Source organism: Leguminivora glycinivorella, chromosome 16 (genome assembly GCF_023078275.1).
Source record: "Leguminivora glycinivorella isolate SPB_JAAS2020 chromosome 16, LegGlyc_1.1, whole genome shotgun sequence".
Taxonomy (NCBI): domain Eukaryota; kingdom Metazoa; phylum Arthropoda; class Insecta; order Lepidoptera; family Tortricidae; genus Leguminivora; species Leguminivora glycinivorella.
The window spans coordinates 13,005,790-13,021,161 of NC_062986.1; the positions used below are offsets into that span (position 1 = coordinate 13,005,790).

Below are 15,372 nucleotides of genomic sequence, written 5' to 3' on the forward strand. Positions count from 1 at the left end.
TATTTCATTTAACATTAAATGGTCATTTTAGTACCAAAACTAAATTCTACGTTATTAATTTACTCGAAAACGATACTAAATATGACCTAATAGCTAAACGGGTTCTAATAGAGTTTTTTAAAATAAAGGTATGTTAAAATTACGCTCGCGGCGTCCCGACGCCGCGCGGCTTAAAGTTTTTTTTATGAAACTTAACGTTAGTAAAGGTGGGTAAAAGTTATATTATTCATAATTTATATTAAATAGGCTTTCATATCATATTTTTTATTTGTAGAAAAAGCAAACAGTTTGACATTTATGATGACTTGAATTTGTAAATCGTAGATGAAAATTTCAAACTTTTAATTTTTTTTTATTTTATTTACCATTAAATCATAATTTTAGTACCAAAAATGAATTCTACGTTATTGATTTACTCGAAAACGATACCAAACATGACCTATGAACTAAACGGGCTATGTTAGAATTTTTCAAAGCAAGCCGGGTGAAGCGGTACTTTGACCCCCCCTCCCGAGCCCCAGGGGGGAGGCTCCCGAAGGCTCCCGATCTTAATCGGCTTATTTTGATATAAGGAACAACTGTGCCAAGTTTCATGCTTTGGTCAAGAAAAAGAAGGTTTGGCCTCTTTTTGTCGATAAACGTCCCCACTATCAGGCCCCGTAGCCGAATGGCATTTCTCCGACGCCAAACGAAAGCGATACGCCGCTGGCTCTGTCGCGCCAATACGTAAGCGCGATAGAGATAGATATCTACTAGCGCTTCGTTTCGTGAGCGTTTCGTGAGCGATTGTGCCATTCGGCTAGCCACCCTGATTGCATTGACGAGGTTTTCATTGCCGATTTATTCAAATGCTAAATGCTTCACTGCTACTGTGGATTCGGCGATCCAAAAAGAACATTGGAATTTTCCAAACACCATTCAGCCTTGTTCTTTCTCACTTCCTATCTTTCATGTGCATGAGATCATTTACAAATATTCATGACAAAATAGATTAGTAGTGGTCATTCAAGGAGTAATATTTAATATTATTAACACTTTCGCTACCAAGAACCCGACTGTCGGGCACACCGCTCGTAGAAGCGTAGCCGATTACATGGGTTTCCCCGTATGTAGCGAAAATGTCGTAGCGCCGCGTAGAGCCCGGTTTCGAAAGTGTTAATATTAATCGCTTTAATAACGTAAATGTATCAATTTTATCTTAAAATTCAACGTTTTTCACATGATTTTCTTAAATAATGCAATGGTATTTTTGTCTTAAACAATATTCGAATTATTCGTTTTATCCGAATTTCAACTTACAAAAAATCCGAATTTCAACTTACAAAAAATCCGGATTTTAAAATTGGCGGATATCCGGATAAAATGAATATCCGGATTGCAAGCCCTAGTAGAACTGGAACTAATTAAGTACTATGGACAGGGACCTTTATTCTGAAAACGTCATAATTACTATTAGCAAGGATGATTCATATAGGATTGATAATGTTCATACTAAGAATCTTACCTGAATTTTTTAGCGCCACCTATTAAATAGTATCATAACTACACTGATGATGCCTACAAATATCTTTTCTAGGGTTCCGTAGTCAACTAGGAACCCTTATCGCCATGTCTGTCTGTCCGTCCGTCCGTCCGCGGATAATCTCAGTGACCGTTAGCACTAGAAAGCTGAAATTTGGTGTCAATATGTATATCAATCACGCCAACAAAGTGCAAAAATAAAAAGTGGAAAAAAATATTTTATTAGGGTGCCCCTACACGTAGAGTGGGGAGAGATTTTTTTTATTTCAACCCTGACGTGATATACCTATTGTTAGATAGGTATTAAAAAATGAATAGGGGTTTACTACTAACATTTTTTGATATTGTTAATTTTTTCGGAAATAATCGCTCGGAAATGTATGGGACATTTCAGGGGTAAACTTTTTTGTATGGGCTTTGTCAGTCCCGGTATATATCGTCCTTGCTATTAGGCAACTACTGAAATAATATTTGTGTGCTCTAATTCAATGTGCACCTCTAACGACTCTTACGCAGTGGCCATTGAGGCCAATCAATTAAAGGTGAGGAAACAGTCTCAGCTGTTGCCATTAGATTTCATGAAAATAACATTGATCGCGTTGGATATGGTAAGTATGATTAAGAAACTAAAGCCTGACCAGAAATATATAACTATTGTCAAGAGTGCGCTGTTATTCTGATGCAGCCCGTCGTCACTCCATAGTATGATAATATCATCAAGCAATGATTCCCAACATTACGACACAAAAAAAATGCTATCAAATCAAAATGACATCTATTATTAATAGTACTAAAGTCCATTATACATATTTTGGTAGCAAAAATACATAGATAACGTCATACATAGTCGTCAACGTCAAATCTGTCGTTTTGAATTTTGTAAGTTAAGTAAATAATAAAATAACTAAAGTTATTATTGAAATTTCGGTCAAACCAATAAGAAAGTGTGAAATTTGTGATGGTGGCTTGTTTTTGCCTAGCTTTGCACTGGATATATGCAGGTCGGTAACTAGTATTTTATTATATTTTCGTTTCGAGTTGCTAACAGTTACCTACTCATTTAATCAATTTAAAGTAGTACTTATCATGTACAGTCTACGATTTAAGCGAAAACATTCTGTAAATAAGTTTTTTCGTAAACAAACAAATAACCTAAAATATCAATAGAGTGTGGCCAACTTATCGATAATCTCTTTATTTCAGATGACGATTAATTATGGGTAATTTTAACAGGTAACGAAGAATCGGCATATTTATCCATCTCCTGTATGAAGATAATGTTGGGCAAAGGTTTTCAAGGCTTTTTGCAGTAAATATTAACTTTCCCTGGTAAACATGCAAGAAACACGAAGATTGAAGCAACAAATACTGGCTTATAACAAAACTCTTAATTAGGAGGCAGTGCCAAATATGAACGTCAGGCACAGTAAATCATAGGAATTTTCTGCAAACGCCTCAAAATTAGTTCAACTGAGAAGTGCTGTAAACTAGTTGAAAAATTACTTCATGTAAAAGAAAAGTGATAGTATATTTTGCTTTTGTTTTATTCATTTTATACAGGGGCGTATTAAAGGCGGCAGGCTCTTTTTTAGAATAGCGAAGCAGCGTTTTTTCTTAAATGTCATACTTTATCGTCACTTAACGGGGCGGTAATCCTGACTGGCTCAGGATGCCAACGCCAAATCCTTGAAATACGCCTCTGACAGCCATCCTAGACATTTTTTTAAATATATGTATAAATACTATAAATTTACTGTTAAGTCGCCATAATGCAAAATATCGCAAATTTATTGATATCGATAAATATTAGGGACTGGGTTGGTCGAGCCCTAGCGATTTTTTCTTTGTGTTGGTAGCAGTGACATGACCTCACGATCGTCGAAAAAACGCCTGCATAAATCGGTTCGAGGGTTGTTCGAGAGTGCCGACTCTTAAAACGTAGTGATTCAATGCTCTTTGTTCTGATGTATGGAGTGACAGTTCAGTATAGTATGATGACTATGAAGAAAATAGTTTTAATGAAATTCCGCTACATGGCGCGTAGTCATATATTTCTGGTCAGGCTTTACATGTGTATAAAATAAAACAAAACTTATGAATCTTATGATATAATCTTTCCAGTAATTGCCTATATGTTTCCAGTAATTGCCACAAAAAAATTGTTAAAGTTAGTGGTATTCCCAGTAGTTACTAGGAGTAAAAGCTGGGAAAATAACATTGTAGTTACCACTGGTAACAACTTAGTGGCAACTCTAACTAGTGGAATAACCCTTATTTTATAACGATATTTCACTAACGAATGTACCAAAATATGATTGACTTTTACACTGAAGCTATAATTATGATAGAGTACACATAATCTTGATACACATTTAATAATATTTTTCTATTGTATTTTCGAGATCTTCTAAACAAGCCAGTAAATTCTCTTCGGGAACTTGTTCTAACTTTTTTCTTATAACGACTGCAACTATATTACGCTTGCATGAATAAGGGCACATCGCGTCCGGTTCCGGTTCACTATAAATAGTATAAATGGATTGCATGGGTTGTGCTCTCTCAAGGACTGCATCTTGGTCCTTAAAAACATTTAAAAACATATCACTATTACAAATTCACACAGATTAAGTAACACACATATTTATACAAATTAGTGCAGATTATATTTTATACAGCTTTCTCACACTATAAGCACTTACATCCACCTCAAGGTCATCAGAATAGCTTGGATATGGGGTAGTTTTTTCTCTATATATATATATATATATATATTTTGAAGACTAGATCTTCATCATCTATGTCAAAGCTTTTATCTGCAATAAAAATATTTTATTTATTTTGCATACTTACATTTCTAGATAATTATTACAATAAGTTACAATCTTTTGAGAATTGGGCCCTTGGTGTATCTACATGGAATACACAACTGTAGTTGGCGAGTGTATTAGTGTCTACACTGTCTACAGACGACCAAACCGACCAAGGTCAACAAGTACGGGATTGTAAGAGCGGGAGAGCTACGTCAACCGGGGTGGCTTTAGGAAAATTTGGGGTTACTTTGATGGTATTTGAACGGCTTTAAAATTAACATCATTCATTATTTACTGAAACTGTTCATGTAACTAGTAGCTGGATAATAGATCAATAAATATTCTTGTAAATCTACCATAGAAAATCGCAAATTTACTTACAGTATGACTTTAAAACTAAATTTTCAAAGTCACCCCTGCGTTTTAAAGCCACCCCGGTTGACCGTATAAGGCTTTCTCATTTTTTACAAATAACAGCGTCCCTAACTGACCTATGTCGGTACGGTCACCTGTAAGTACCTACTTTAGGAGTGACACCGAATAGGGCTTGTAATCCGGATATCCGCTGATTTTGAAATTCGGATAATTTACACGTTAAAATCCGGATAAAACGAATAATTCGAATATTGTGAATGACAGAAATACTATTGCAATTTTTAAGAAACTCATTTGGAAAACAAATTTTAAAGTAAAATTAACACATTTACGATATTAAAGCGATTTATATCAAAAATTACTCCTTGAGTGGCACTACTACCTTATTTTATAAGTAAATAAATAATAAATAAATATTGGGGGACATCTTACATAGATCAACCTAGCCCCAAACTAAGCAAAGCTTGTACTATGTGTGCTAGGCGACGATATAAATACATACTTATATACACAGAAAACATCCATGACTCAGGAACAAATATCTATGCTCATCACACAAATAAATGCCCTTACCGGGATTCGAACCCGGGACCGCGGCTTAGCAGGCAGGGTTTTTTTCATGAATATTTGTGGATAATCTCATGTATATCAGTTTAACTCAATCAATCAAGTGACACTGAGTACCGTATCAAACGCTGCACTTTCATTATTGTTAGCATCCGAATACATTATAAATAAATAAATAAATTGCTAACAGAACTAAAACTGTTCAAATTTTCTGACAAAAAGAAGTCTTCTATGTATCCCGCGGCGGAAGACCTGTTTAGTATTGAACTGCAGAACAAGGTGAAGTAGTTAAGCAGATACGCTTTTACATTTTATCCTTTCAAAATAGGTTGCAAGTGTTGCAACACCAAAACTTTTTCGCTGTATACGTAACGTAAGGCCCTCTGGCTAAGAACGTCTACCCGAGAGTCCCAAGTGTAACTGGAATGGAGTCACGAAGTCATCAAAGATAAGAGGTGAAAATTATTAGAGAGAAAGATCATTCAGCCTTGTTATTTAACAAAGCTAAATGGTGTTTGTAATATGTCATAGTTCTTTTTGCATTTGAATAAATCGGCAATGAAAACCTCGTAAATGCAATCTGATATCTAAACAAGGACTAGGTCTAACAAGGTAATATTCGATCTAAACGATCACAACATGACGTTTTGCCTCATATGGCAATCAGATTATGTCTCTAGCATTAAAATTCATTAATATCAAATATTAGTCAAAATTACATAAAAATAAAATCATATATCTTATGAGCAACTGAAGTCATTTCATAAAAAAGGCAAGAATGAAATAACTAAGTAACCTAACCTAACATTAAGGTTACGAACAACAGCTGAAGCCTGATTATAAAATAACAATTTCCTACGGCGTTTTTTTCGTATCGTAGTACATAATTATGTTACTAAATATGAGATTTATTAAATAAAATAAAAAATATTCGAAATATCCGTTTTATCCGAATATCCGAATTTTCAAATATCGAGTCGAATCATCCGGATTTCGAATTGGACGGATAATTGCAAGCCCTAACACCGAACCACTGGGCAGAGTTTCAGTATTTAGGTTTATGAAGGTTTAGTAGGTAGGTAAGTAAGTTTTACTCAGTGGCTCATTCTGTGCATCGATCAAGTCATAAATATCATCATTAGTGCCCCTTTCACTCGCAGCAGTATAAGAACATTGAATGAATTGGGATTCTTCGAGTTCTGGGACACGGGAGTCTTGAATACTAAAAACAATTTATTTTTGTGACTAATTGCACATTGTCTTATCTTTAATTGTGACGTTTTTAGACTAAAGGTCCATTGTTGATAGTAGCTGATGTAATTTCTATGGTAATTGACTATCTACAGTACCAACAATGAGAGTCCTTTTAATTTAAAACGTCACAATTAGTATTACACACACACACACACACGCACGCACGCACGCACGCACACACACACACACACACACACACACACACACACACACACACACATTATATATATATATATATATATATATATATATATATATATATATATATATGCTGTAGAAATGTAGTCTGGCTGTGAGCGTTTGTGCATTCAACTACGCACACAGATGAGATGACCGTACCAAGGTCAAATAAGGACGCTGCTATTTGTTAGAAATGTTAGAATGAGAAAGTTATTTAACTCTCACGCTCTTGCTAATAGCGGCGTCGCGTCCTTATTTGACCTTGAAAGGTACGGCCATTGCAACAGAACCGCTTTGCTCGGAAGTCCATCTCACAAAAGTGCTTACAGATGGGATGACCGTACCAAACCAAGGTCAAATAAGGACGCTGATGTTTGTTAGAATGAGAAAGTTATTCAGCTCTCTCGCTCTTGCTAATAGCGGCGTCGCGTCCTTATTTGACCTTGGACTGTACGATTGCCTGTAAATAAATAAATACTTAAGCGTCGTGACATTACTTAAATTTTAAAATCGGTAAAATTGAAAGCACTAAAATAAAAAAAAAAAACAAACTTACTTCATTGTGGTTGTGGTGCAGAATGTTTTCGACGTATTAGTTTCGTTCGACGCCACGTTTACTTACCGCTAGTCTCAAATCAAACAAGTTACTAAAGTGATGGCCGTGGCCGACACCGCTTGCGCATGGTTCCCCCCCACTGTTCGTTCAAATTCTTGGAAATAGAAAAACCGAAATAATTTCGTTCCTGCGAACTGTTCTTTAAAGAACGTATCATTTAATTCCGTTCCCGCGAACTGTTCTTTAAAGAACGTATCATTTAATTCTGTTCTTCGGAACAGTTCTCACTCATAAACGTTCGTTCACTGAACGAAAAAGAATACCGGTTAATGGAACCAGAAACGCTAAAATAAAGTTCTCGGGTCAACGTACGGAACCGTTCCGAAAAAAATACCGGTATCCGATCCCTGTTTTATACAGATAAATTCCTCACCGTTTTATGATATAATATTTTGAAGTACATGTGGGCATAGACGTACTTACGTCGATGCCCACATGTACTTCAATATAAAATATAAATAATCGGCGGTGCGTGTCTCATTGAATTATATATTATTTTATATTGGGTTGGCACAAAAGTAATGACACACTCTACAAAACTCTATACATTTCCTTTCTTAAGTTAATTGTTTTCGATAATATTCTAGTATGTTGTAGAACATTCTAGGTACTTCTAATGTGAGGGTATATAAAGCCGCCCTCGTGATTGGTTTAGTTAGATTGAAATAAAATGGACGAGCGACAAATTCAAACACTTTACTTATACGAGTACTTGTTAGGCCACAGTGCGCGGGCTGCGGCTGACAATATCAACACTGCATTGGGCGCTGGAAGTACAAGCCATGCCACGGTGTCCAGATGGTTTGACCGTTTTAAATCAGGAGACAGGAGCCTTGAAAGTCAGTCACGCTCAGGGCGACCACCTGCATTCAATGATGACGATTTACGCCGCGAACTACAGTCGAATCCTGATGCTACTACTCGTGAATTAGCGGAAGCACTTAACTGCAGTCACCACGCTGTGGAATACCATCTGCATGAGCTTGGGTATCGAAAAGTTTTGGCTCGATGGGTACCACACATCCTTACCGACGCCAGTCGTGCAGTCCGTGTCGCCATCTGTCAATCACTTTTGCTGCGACCCCGACGTAAAGAGTTTTTGACTGATCTGGTTACGGGAGATGAATTATGGATTTATTATGAGAACGATACACGTCGTGCTTTTTGGCTGCCTCGAGAAGAAACGCCACCAACTCAACCGGTGCTGAGTCAAAAGAACCGCTTAAAAGTTTTGCTTTGTTGTTTCTGGGACTCGCAAGGCATGCTGTTTCATGAACTATTACACAATGAAACTGTAAACGCTAACAAATATTCAACACAGCTAACCGAACTATCTTCTGCTATCAAGAAAAAACGACGAAGACGAGCCACTGTAATTTTACTACATGATAACGCTCGACCTCATGTCGCATCTACCGTTCGCCAACAGCTGCAGAACTTGGGCTGGGAGACGATACCCCACCCACCTTATTCTCCAGACCTCGCACCATCAGACTTTCATTTGTTTAGAGCCCTGAGACGACATTTGCGGGGTAAACAATTCAATGATTTCCATGATGTACAGGTGGAGTTGAACAACTTTTTCGAGGCACAGCCATCAGAGTTCTGGGCGAAAGGCATCCAAACTTTGCCGGATCGTTGGCAAGAAGTCATAGATGTTAATGGTGATTACATCATCGACTAAGCTTTTTGTATTGTAATAATAATAAAAAATATAAAACGTAAACCAAGTGTCTCATTACTTTTGTGCCAACCCAATATATGTGGATTCATATTGAAAGATAAGCGCTCTTCAATCTGCATAGTGAGTGACACGCTTAATATAAGTATAATTTTAAAGTAAGAAGATAAATCGACTAATTATTTGGCAGTAGTAGTAGTAGTAGATTCCACGTTGCATACTAAATTTATTATTTAGAAATGAAATTATTTTATTGATGCATGTGGAAAATAGGTATATTTAATTAAAATTGCTACTCTAGTGGTCTTATCAAATACAACCTTTTCAGGCTTAGCATTAAATAGCGTGATTCGGGCGCACAGTTGAAATAAATTTGCGTTTTGTACGCAACGTGCGGTTTGTCGAATATCGAGAGAGGTCATTGCCCTTCCTGCTCCCGCGCCACGGCCGCGCGGACGCGCCCGCTTGACTTGATCGAACGCAAATATTAATACCGTATTATTTTTCGAAGCATTCTATTAAACTGACCCAAATTCATGTATCTTATTTACCCTGTCTTTTTAGTTATTAAGATGTGAACTCTAGTAACTTTAATATTTTTTTGTAATGGTAAGAACCTATTTTAGCTAAATTATCGCAAATGTTATAAAGCATTGGAGTAGAAAAACACAATTTCAGTTTATTGATATATTTAAAGGAGGTAATGCGGCTTTACTAATTTTTTTTAACATGAATATTTTTTTGCGTCTGTTTCGCTAGGTATGACAAATTGTCATATAGCATTCGAGGAAATTAACACAAACTACGTATACACGCTAAAAATGTCATACTAAATGCATTACAGTTACATTTTTTCTCTCGAATATTTTTTTGACCACATTAGGTGAAATTAAAAATTATAACCACAAATTACCAAATTACTGAAAAAGCACCCTAGGAATGTGACCCAAAACGAAATATTAAATTTTATATGTTAGCAAAGTATTTATAAACGAAAACAAAATCAACTTTAATATTTTTTTAACTTAGGACCCAAAATATAGCCAGCGCCGCAGGACTAAATCCACACATACACGACAAGAATTTCATGCAGTTCTATTTGATTAAGGTGACAAATTGAATGAGGTTGTTAGTTCTTTGAGGAACGTACAGGTTGTGAAAGGATCAGCAAACACATGCAACATGGTATGCACGCGTCTATACTCTATAGGCTATTCTAGTTGCTTACATTTCGGGCCGTTTACTCATTGCCTTGAGAGGCTAAAAAACGTAGAGGTAAATTTCTAAAAACACTGTCTCTTTTATGTTCCATCTCTATAAACGTGTTGTTGGTTCGTTATGTCCAATTCCAATGTCTAGTAAATCTTTCCTCTTCTTGAACCAACCCCCTAATTTTGCAGGTGAACACGCTCGGTGCCACCAATCCCTTAACCCAGTTAAACGTCAACCTCAAAGGAGTCCACCCCGACGACGCTTTCTCGCGGGTCCCCTACGAAAAGGGCTCTCTCTTCCTCCGATACCTCGAGGACTTAGTTGGTGGCCCTGGTAAGATCTAACACTATCCTACCATTGCAGGTCAATGACCTCGGGCAGACCAATCAGCTGACCCGACTAGTGGTGGACTTGAATGGAGTTCATCCTGATGATGCGTTCTCGACGGTTCCTTATGAGAAGGGGTCGCTGTTTTTGAGATATCTAGAGGATCTGCTCGGCGGGCCGGGTAAGGGCGGGCGAATGTCTATTATGGGCCTGTGGCTGCTTCTCTTCTCAACAATATATCATTATGAGCAAATTGTACTACATGTTCATAATCACTTCTGGGCACGTGCTATTTCGTCTAAGCAAAAATTTGTCTTGTTACATCTTCATCATACTTCGAAGTCTGATAGTTCTGATAGGTCGAAGTGATATTACCGTTGATCATTGGTCTTCACATTTTTATTTAAGTGGTCTATAAGTAAAATAAGATATTGACCCTATATAGTCTGGCACAGTATGACTATTCTTTGACTAATCTTGAAAACACTTCATAAACCGAACTTGAAATCTGTTTAGATCCATTACCTATCATCAGACGCCATACCACTATACTATACTAGTTCTTGGGATTTCGTATACCACTTTTCGTTACTTCTTTATACGTCCATGTGGCTAAACGAACAAAAAAATCACCACTCTTCCTAATATATCTTTTCTTATCCTTTACAGAGGTTTTCGACGACTTCCTTCGCTCATACCTGAACCACTGCTCGGAAATCTCTGGATACTGACCAGTTTAAGGCGTACCTGCTCAAGTATTTTAGCGACAGCGACAAACTGAAGGCGGTGGACTGGCACGCGTGGTTAAACACTAGCGGCATGCCCCCGGTTATACCCGAGTGAGTATACCTTTTACCTGAACCACTTCAGATATACATGGACACTGACGAGTTCAAGGCCTACCTGCCCAATTACTTTAGCGATAGCGACAAACTGAAGGCGGTGGATTGGCACGCGTGGTTGAACAACTTGAACACGAACGGCATGCCCCCGGTTATACCTGAGTAAGTATACCTTTTACAGTCTTACCTTACAGTACAGTTCCTTTACAGTTCAGAAATCTCTAGAATCTAGATCAGGTGGGGGGCAAGCTTTTTTCATTGCCTTTGAACGAATTTTAGAAGAGGGCCAAATTTACACCAAAAATGCGTTCTTACTACAGTGCCATAATCACACACTATTTGAAGGACCGGTAGAGGGTCGAATAACATCCTTGGCCACTTATGTTAACGATTAACTATGCCTCAATGACATCCGTAGACCATGAACTAACATTTGAGACTCATAAATAAGCCCTAATTAATGATAATGTTTGAGTTGTGGCTTGTGGCATACGTAAAGGGACGTTAAATTGTGCCATCCTAATAATTGCTTATAGCAATGCTGTGCCGAACATAGCCGAGCTCGCTCGAAACGAACAGTTTCTGGCCACTGAAATACACGTTTACAAAGCATTCTAATATTGCACCTTATTAATCTTATTATAGCAAGTTAGGGTCTGTGATCGAGCAGCTCATAAATGTATGTATAAACTCGTCCTGCCCAATGTGCTTAATTTAGGACATATTATATTTTTGCAAGTCACGCACCCTGTGTATGCCGGGGCAAAACGAGGCTATACCTATTATATTTCTGTAATTATGATCATAATATAATGCTATTATATACATATCTAATAAAGTATACCTATAAGATAAGTAATTTTATGGTAAGGGATCATCCATAAATTACGTCACACTAAAAACATGATTTTTGACCCCTCCCCCCCTCCTTGTCACAGCTGGTCACATTTGTTAGACTCCCCCCTCCCTAGTGTGACGTCACATATTTTACAAATTTACACGTAGAAATTATTGAATGAAAACAGCGGTTTGAAATCAATCTTATTTCCATTTATGTACTTCAATTATTCTTCACCACACCAGCAGGTAAAGGCTCTCTTGATAGGTACTTCAAAAACGAATGACAATATTTTATTTTATCTAAAATATAAAAAATTGTTTATTTCGGACCAATTAAAAAAAAATCCATAGAACTTGTTAGTATAGACTTAATATCTAGGTTGTTAGTTAGTAGTTCTAAAAGAGTGCCAAGTATTTTCATAGAAATTTTAACTTGAGCTGGCTGTGGCTGGTAGAATAAACGTTTTCATGATAATTTTGATTCTTAAATTAAAAAAAAATGAATCAAACTAAATTGTTTCATGTTTTGCAGTTAATATTTTCCACGTGTTGGTGTGTGTATGTGACAAATTTATTTAACCTACGTGCCTTGAACACACCGAAACGCTCAAGATTCCACATTCTGAATCGGTCGACATAACAATTGGTATCTTATATTTAATTTTATAACCAGATGCAAAGCCGAAAACAGGTGATAGTCTAGGCCATTTAGAACATTTTTAGCTTTATGTACATCGCTTAGACAAATTTATTTTATGGTATACGATATACATTTTACAACACGAAATAAAACCAAAACAATTACCTACAGTAACAAGAGTACGCTTAACGATTTAGTCTGAAATTTTGGAGTTTTCACTTAGAAGTTTTGTCCAATACATTTATAGCAAAATAATGCTCTAAATGGCCTAGACTATCGCCTAATTTCGGCTTTTCATCCGGTTACCGAACATCCTGTATTTGTACATGTTTATGAAGTTTTCATAAAGTATCAGTTTAAAGTTCGTGTTTTATTCCTTAGATTATGATAGATTTTGAAATGTGACGTCACGAAATTTAGGACACCTCCCTCCCCCTTGTCAAACATTGTCACACTTCGTCGACCCCCCCCCTCCCCCCTAATGTGTGACGTAATTAATGGATGATCCCTTACCTAAACTTGCCTTAATAGTAACATTATACCTAGTGTAATTGTTTGTAAGCAATTATGTATCCTTGCTTTTTGAATAAATAAATTTTATTTATTTTTACATAGCGTAAAGTTTCATCAACGGAATTCTAAATACTATTTATATTTTTCATTCCAGCTACGATAGTTCAATGACCAAAGCCATCACGACACTCTTGGAGCAAATCAACGACAGCCACAAGTTCAAACACGACGACGTGAAAGTGTTCACGCCGCACCAGATGATTCACTTGCTGCAGGAACTCGTTGACCGCCCCCCGCTGTCCGTGGATAGTCTGCGCAGCATGGGACAGGCTTATAAATTGAAGACGAGTAAAAACGCTGAGATTAAGTACAGGTGAGCACAAATGTTTGAGTTGTATTGAGTGTACTTCCACAAATACAAATTGCAACTCTTATAAACTCAAATCTTTATAAACAAAGCTGTCGCCCAAGGTGACGATCACTTGAGCAAACGTCTACGACAACGAAACGCTTTTTGTCTCTCTATTGTTTGTTGCCAATGAGGAGGCACACTGACATTTTATCCCGCTAGGCGGAGCCTGTGCAAGTGTCTAGGCATGTCACTGTCATTAATATGTGTGAGAGAGAAAAAACATGTTATCTTCTCGCTCTCACGTATGGACTAATAGGGTGTCGCTATCTGTCATAACCTTTCAGTGTGCCTTCTCATTAGTGTGTCACTGACATTTTAGTTGCGTTCGCTACGGAGCGCGTTAACAACTGGCTTGTTGGTTACGCGACTTGGGCCACTAAATATTCGTTACTTTTAATCGCTGAATACATTTTGTTTGTCCTCTGATCTGAGCACATTATTGTATAAACTCAACACGCAATTCCTGCATAATTTATAATTGTAACTTTTGGAACCATATTATTCTTATTCATTACTGACTTATTTTTCTTTTTAGGTGGCTGAGATTGTGCATCAGAAGTAAAGACCTAGACAAACTACCCGACGCATTAGATTTCGTGAACAAACAGGGCCGTATGAAGTACGTGCGCCCGATATACAGGGACCTCTATGCCTGGGAAGAAGTGAGACAGCAAGCCATAAACAATTTCCTAGAAAACGAAAAATATATGATGCATGTCTCTGCGTATACTGTGCGGAAAGACTTGCATCTCAATGAGAAATAAAGTATTAGATAAATACAGTTTTGTATTCTTTTATTCATGTAAGCTGATTATTTTTTTACATTCTTGTTAAGTTAGATGTGAATAAAATAGTGTTCTATTGAAATGTGTTTATTTTGAATTGATACCTAACGCATCCATAGACACGCGCATATCCCATACATTACAGGCGCCATCCTGGATTTGGATGGATTTTTTCCATTGAAATCCTTCCGACATCCGATATCGGATCGGATAATGTGAAAACGAACTTACCATGCTAAACTTGGAAGTAACTTGATTCAATAAAGTGTAGGAAATGTGTCAAATTTCTATGCCTGGCATCTGTTGCATCTGCAACTGGTTAGTTGTTATTGAAACCTGCCTTATTTGCCTAGTACTGGCGACTATGTTGGGTTGGGTGTTAGGTAAAATTGAAGAAAGTAATTCTACAAAGATATTCTTACATTTTATTTTTTTATTTTTATTTATTAGGAGAACAAACAGAGTTAAATGTACATACTTTTGTATAAAAACTAAATTATATGGTAAACATGCATTTACCTCCACATCAGTTCTCACCGAGACATACATTGATACATTGAGTTTACGTCTAAAATTATACGCATTAACTAATGTTATATTTAAACAATTATGTTATTGTTTGGCAAGTAACAGAATAGTAAACATTATGTGACATACAGCATAATATAGGTATATAACTATACACATAAAGAAAAGGAAAAACATTGACATTGACCCTCATGTTATCTCTTGGGTGCAAAAACATTAGAATTAGAATTATTTATTGCATATCACATTACAAGCATTGGATGGAGTGG

The 15,372-nt window shown here is 36.8% G+C and overlaps 1 protein-coding gene across 1 annotated transcript in view; it reads left to right on the plus strand.

Moving 5' to 3' along the window:
- LOC125234663 (leukotriene A-4 hydrolase) overlaps positions 1-14,657 on the plus strand; it is a 41,968-nt gene extending 27,311 nt beyond the window's left edge. The window contains 6 exon segments of the mRNA XM_048141002.1: positions 10,405-10,554; positions 10,556-10,724; positions 11,213-11,249; positions 11,251-11,382; positions 13,533-13,751; positions 14,326-14,657. Of these exon segments, the coding sequence (XP_047996959.1) occupies positions 10,405-10,554; positions 10,556-10,724; positions 11,213-11,249; positions 11,251-11,382; positions 13,533-13,751; positions 14,326-14,554 (936 nt within the window). The 3' untranslated portion in view covers positions 14,555-14,657.
- Positions 14,658-15,372: the final 715 nt, after the last annotated feature.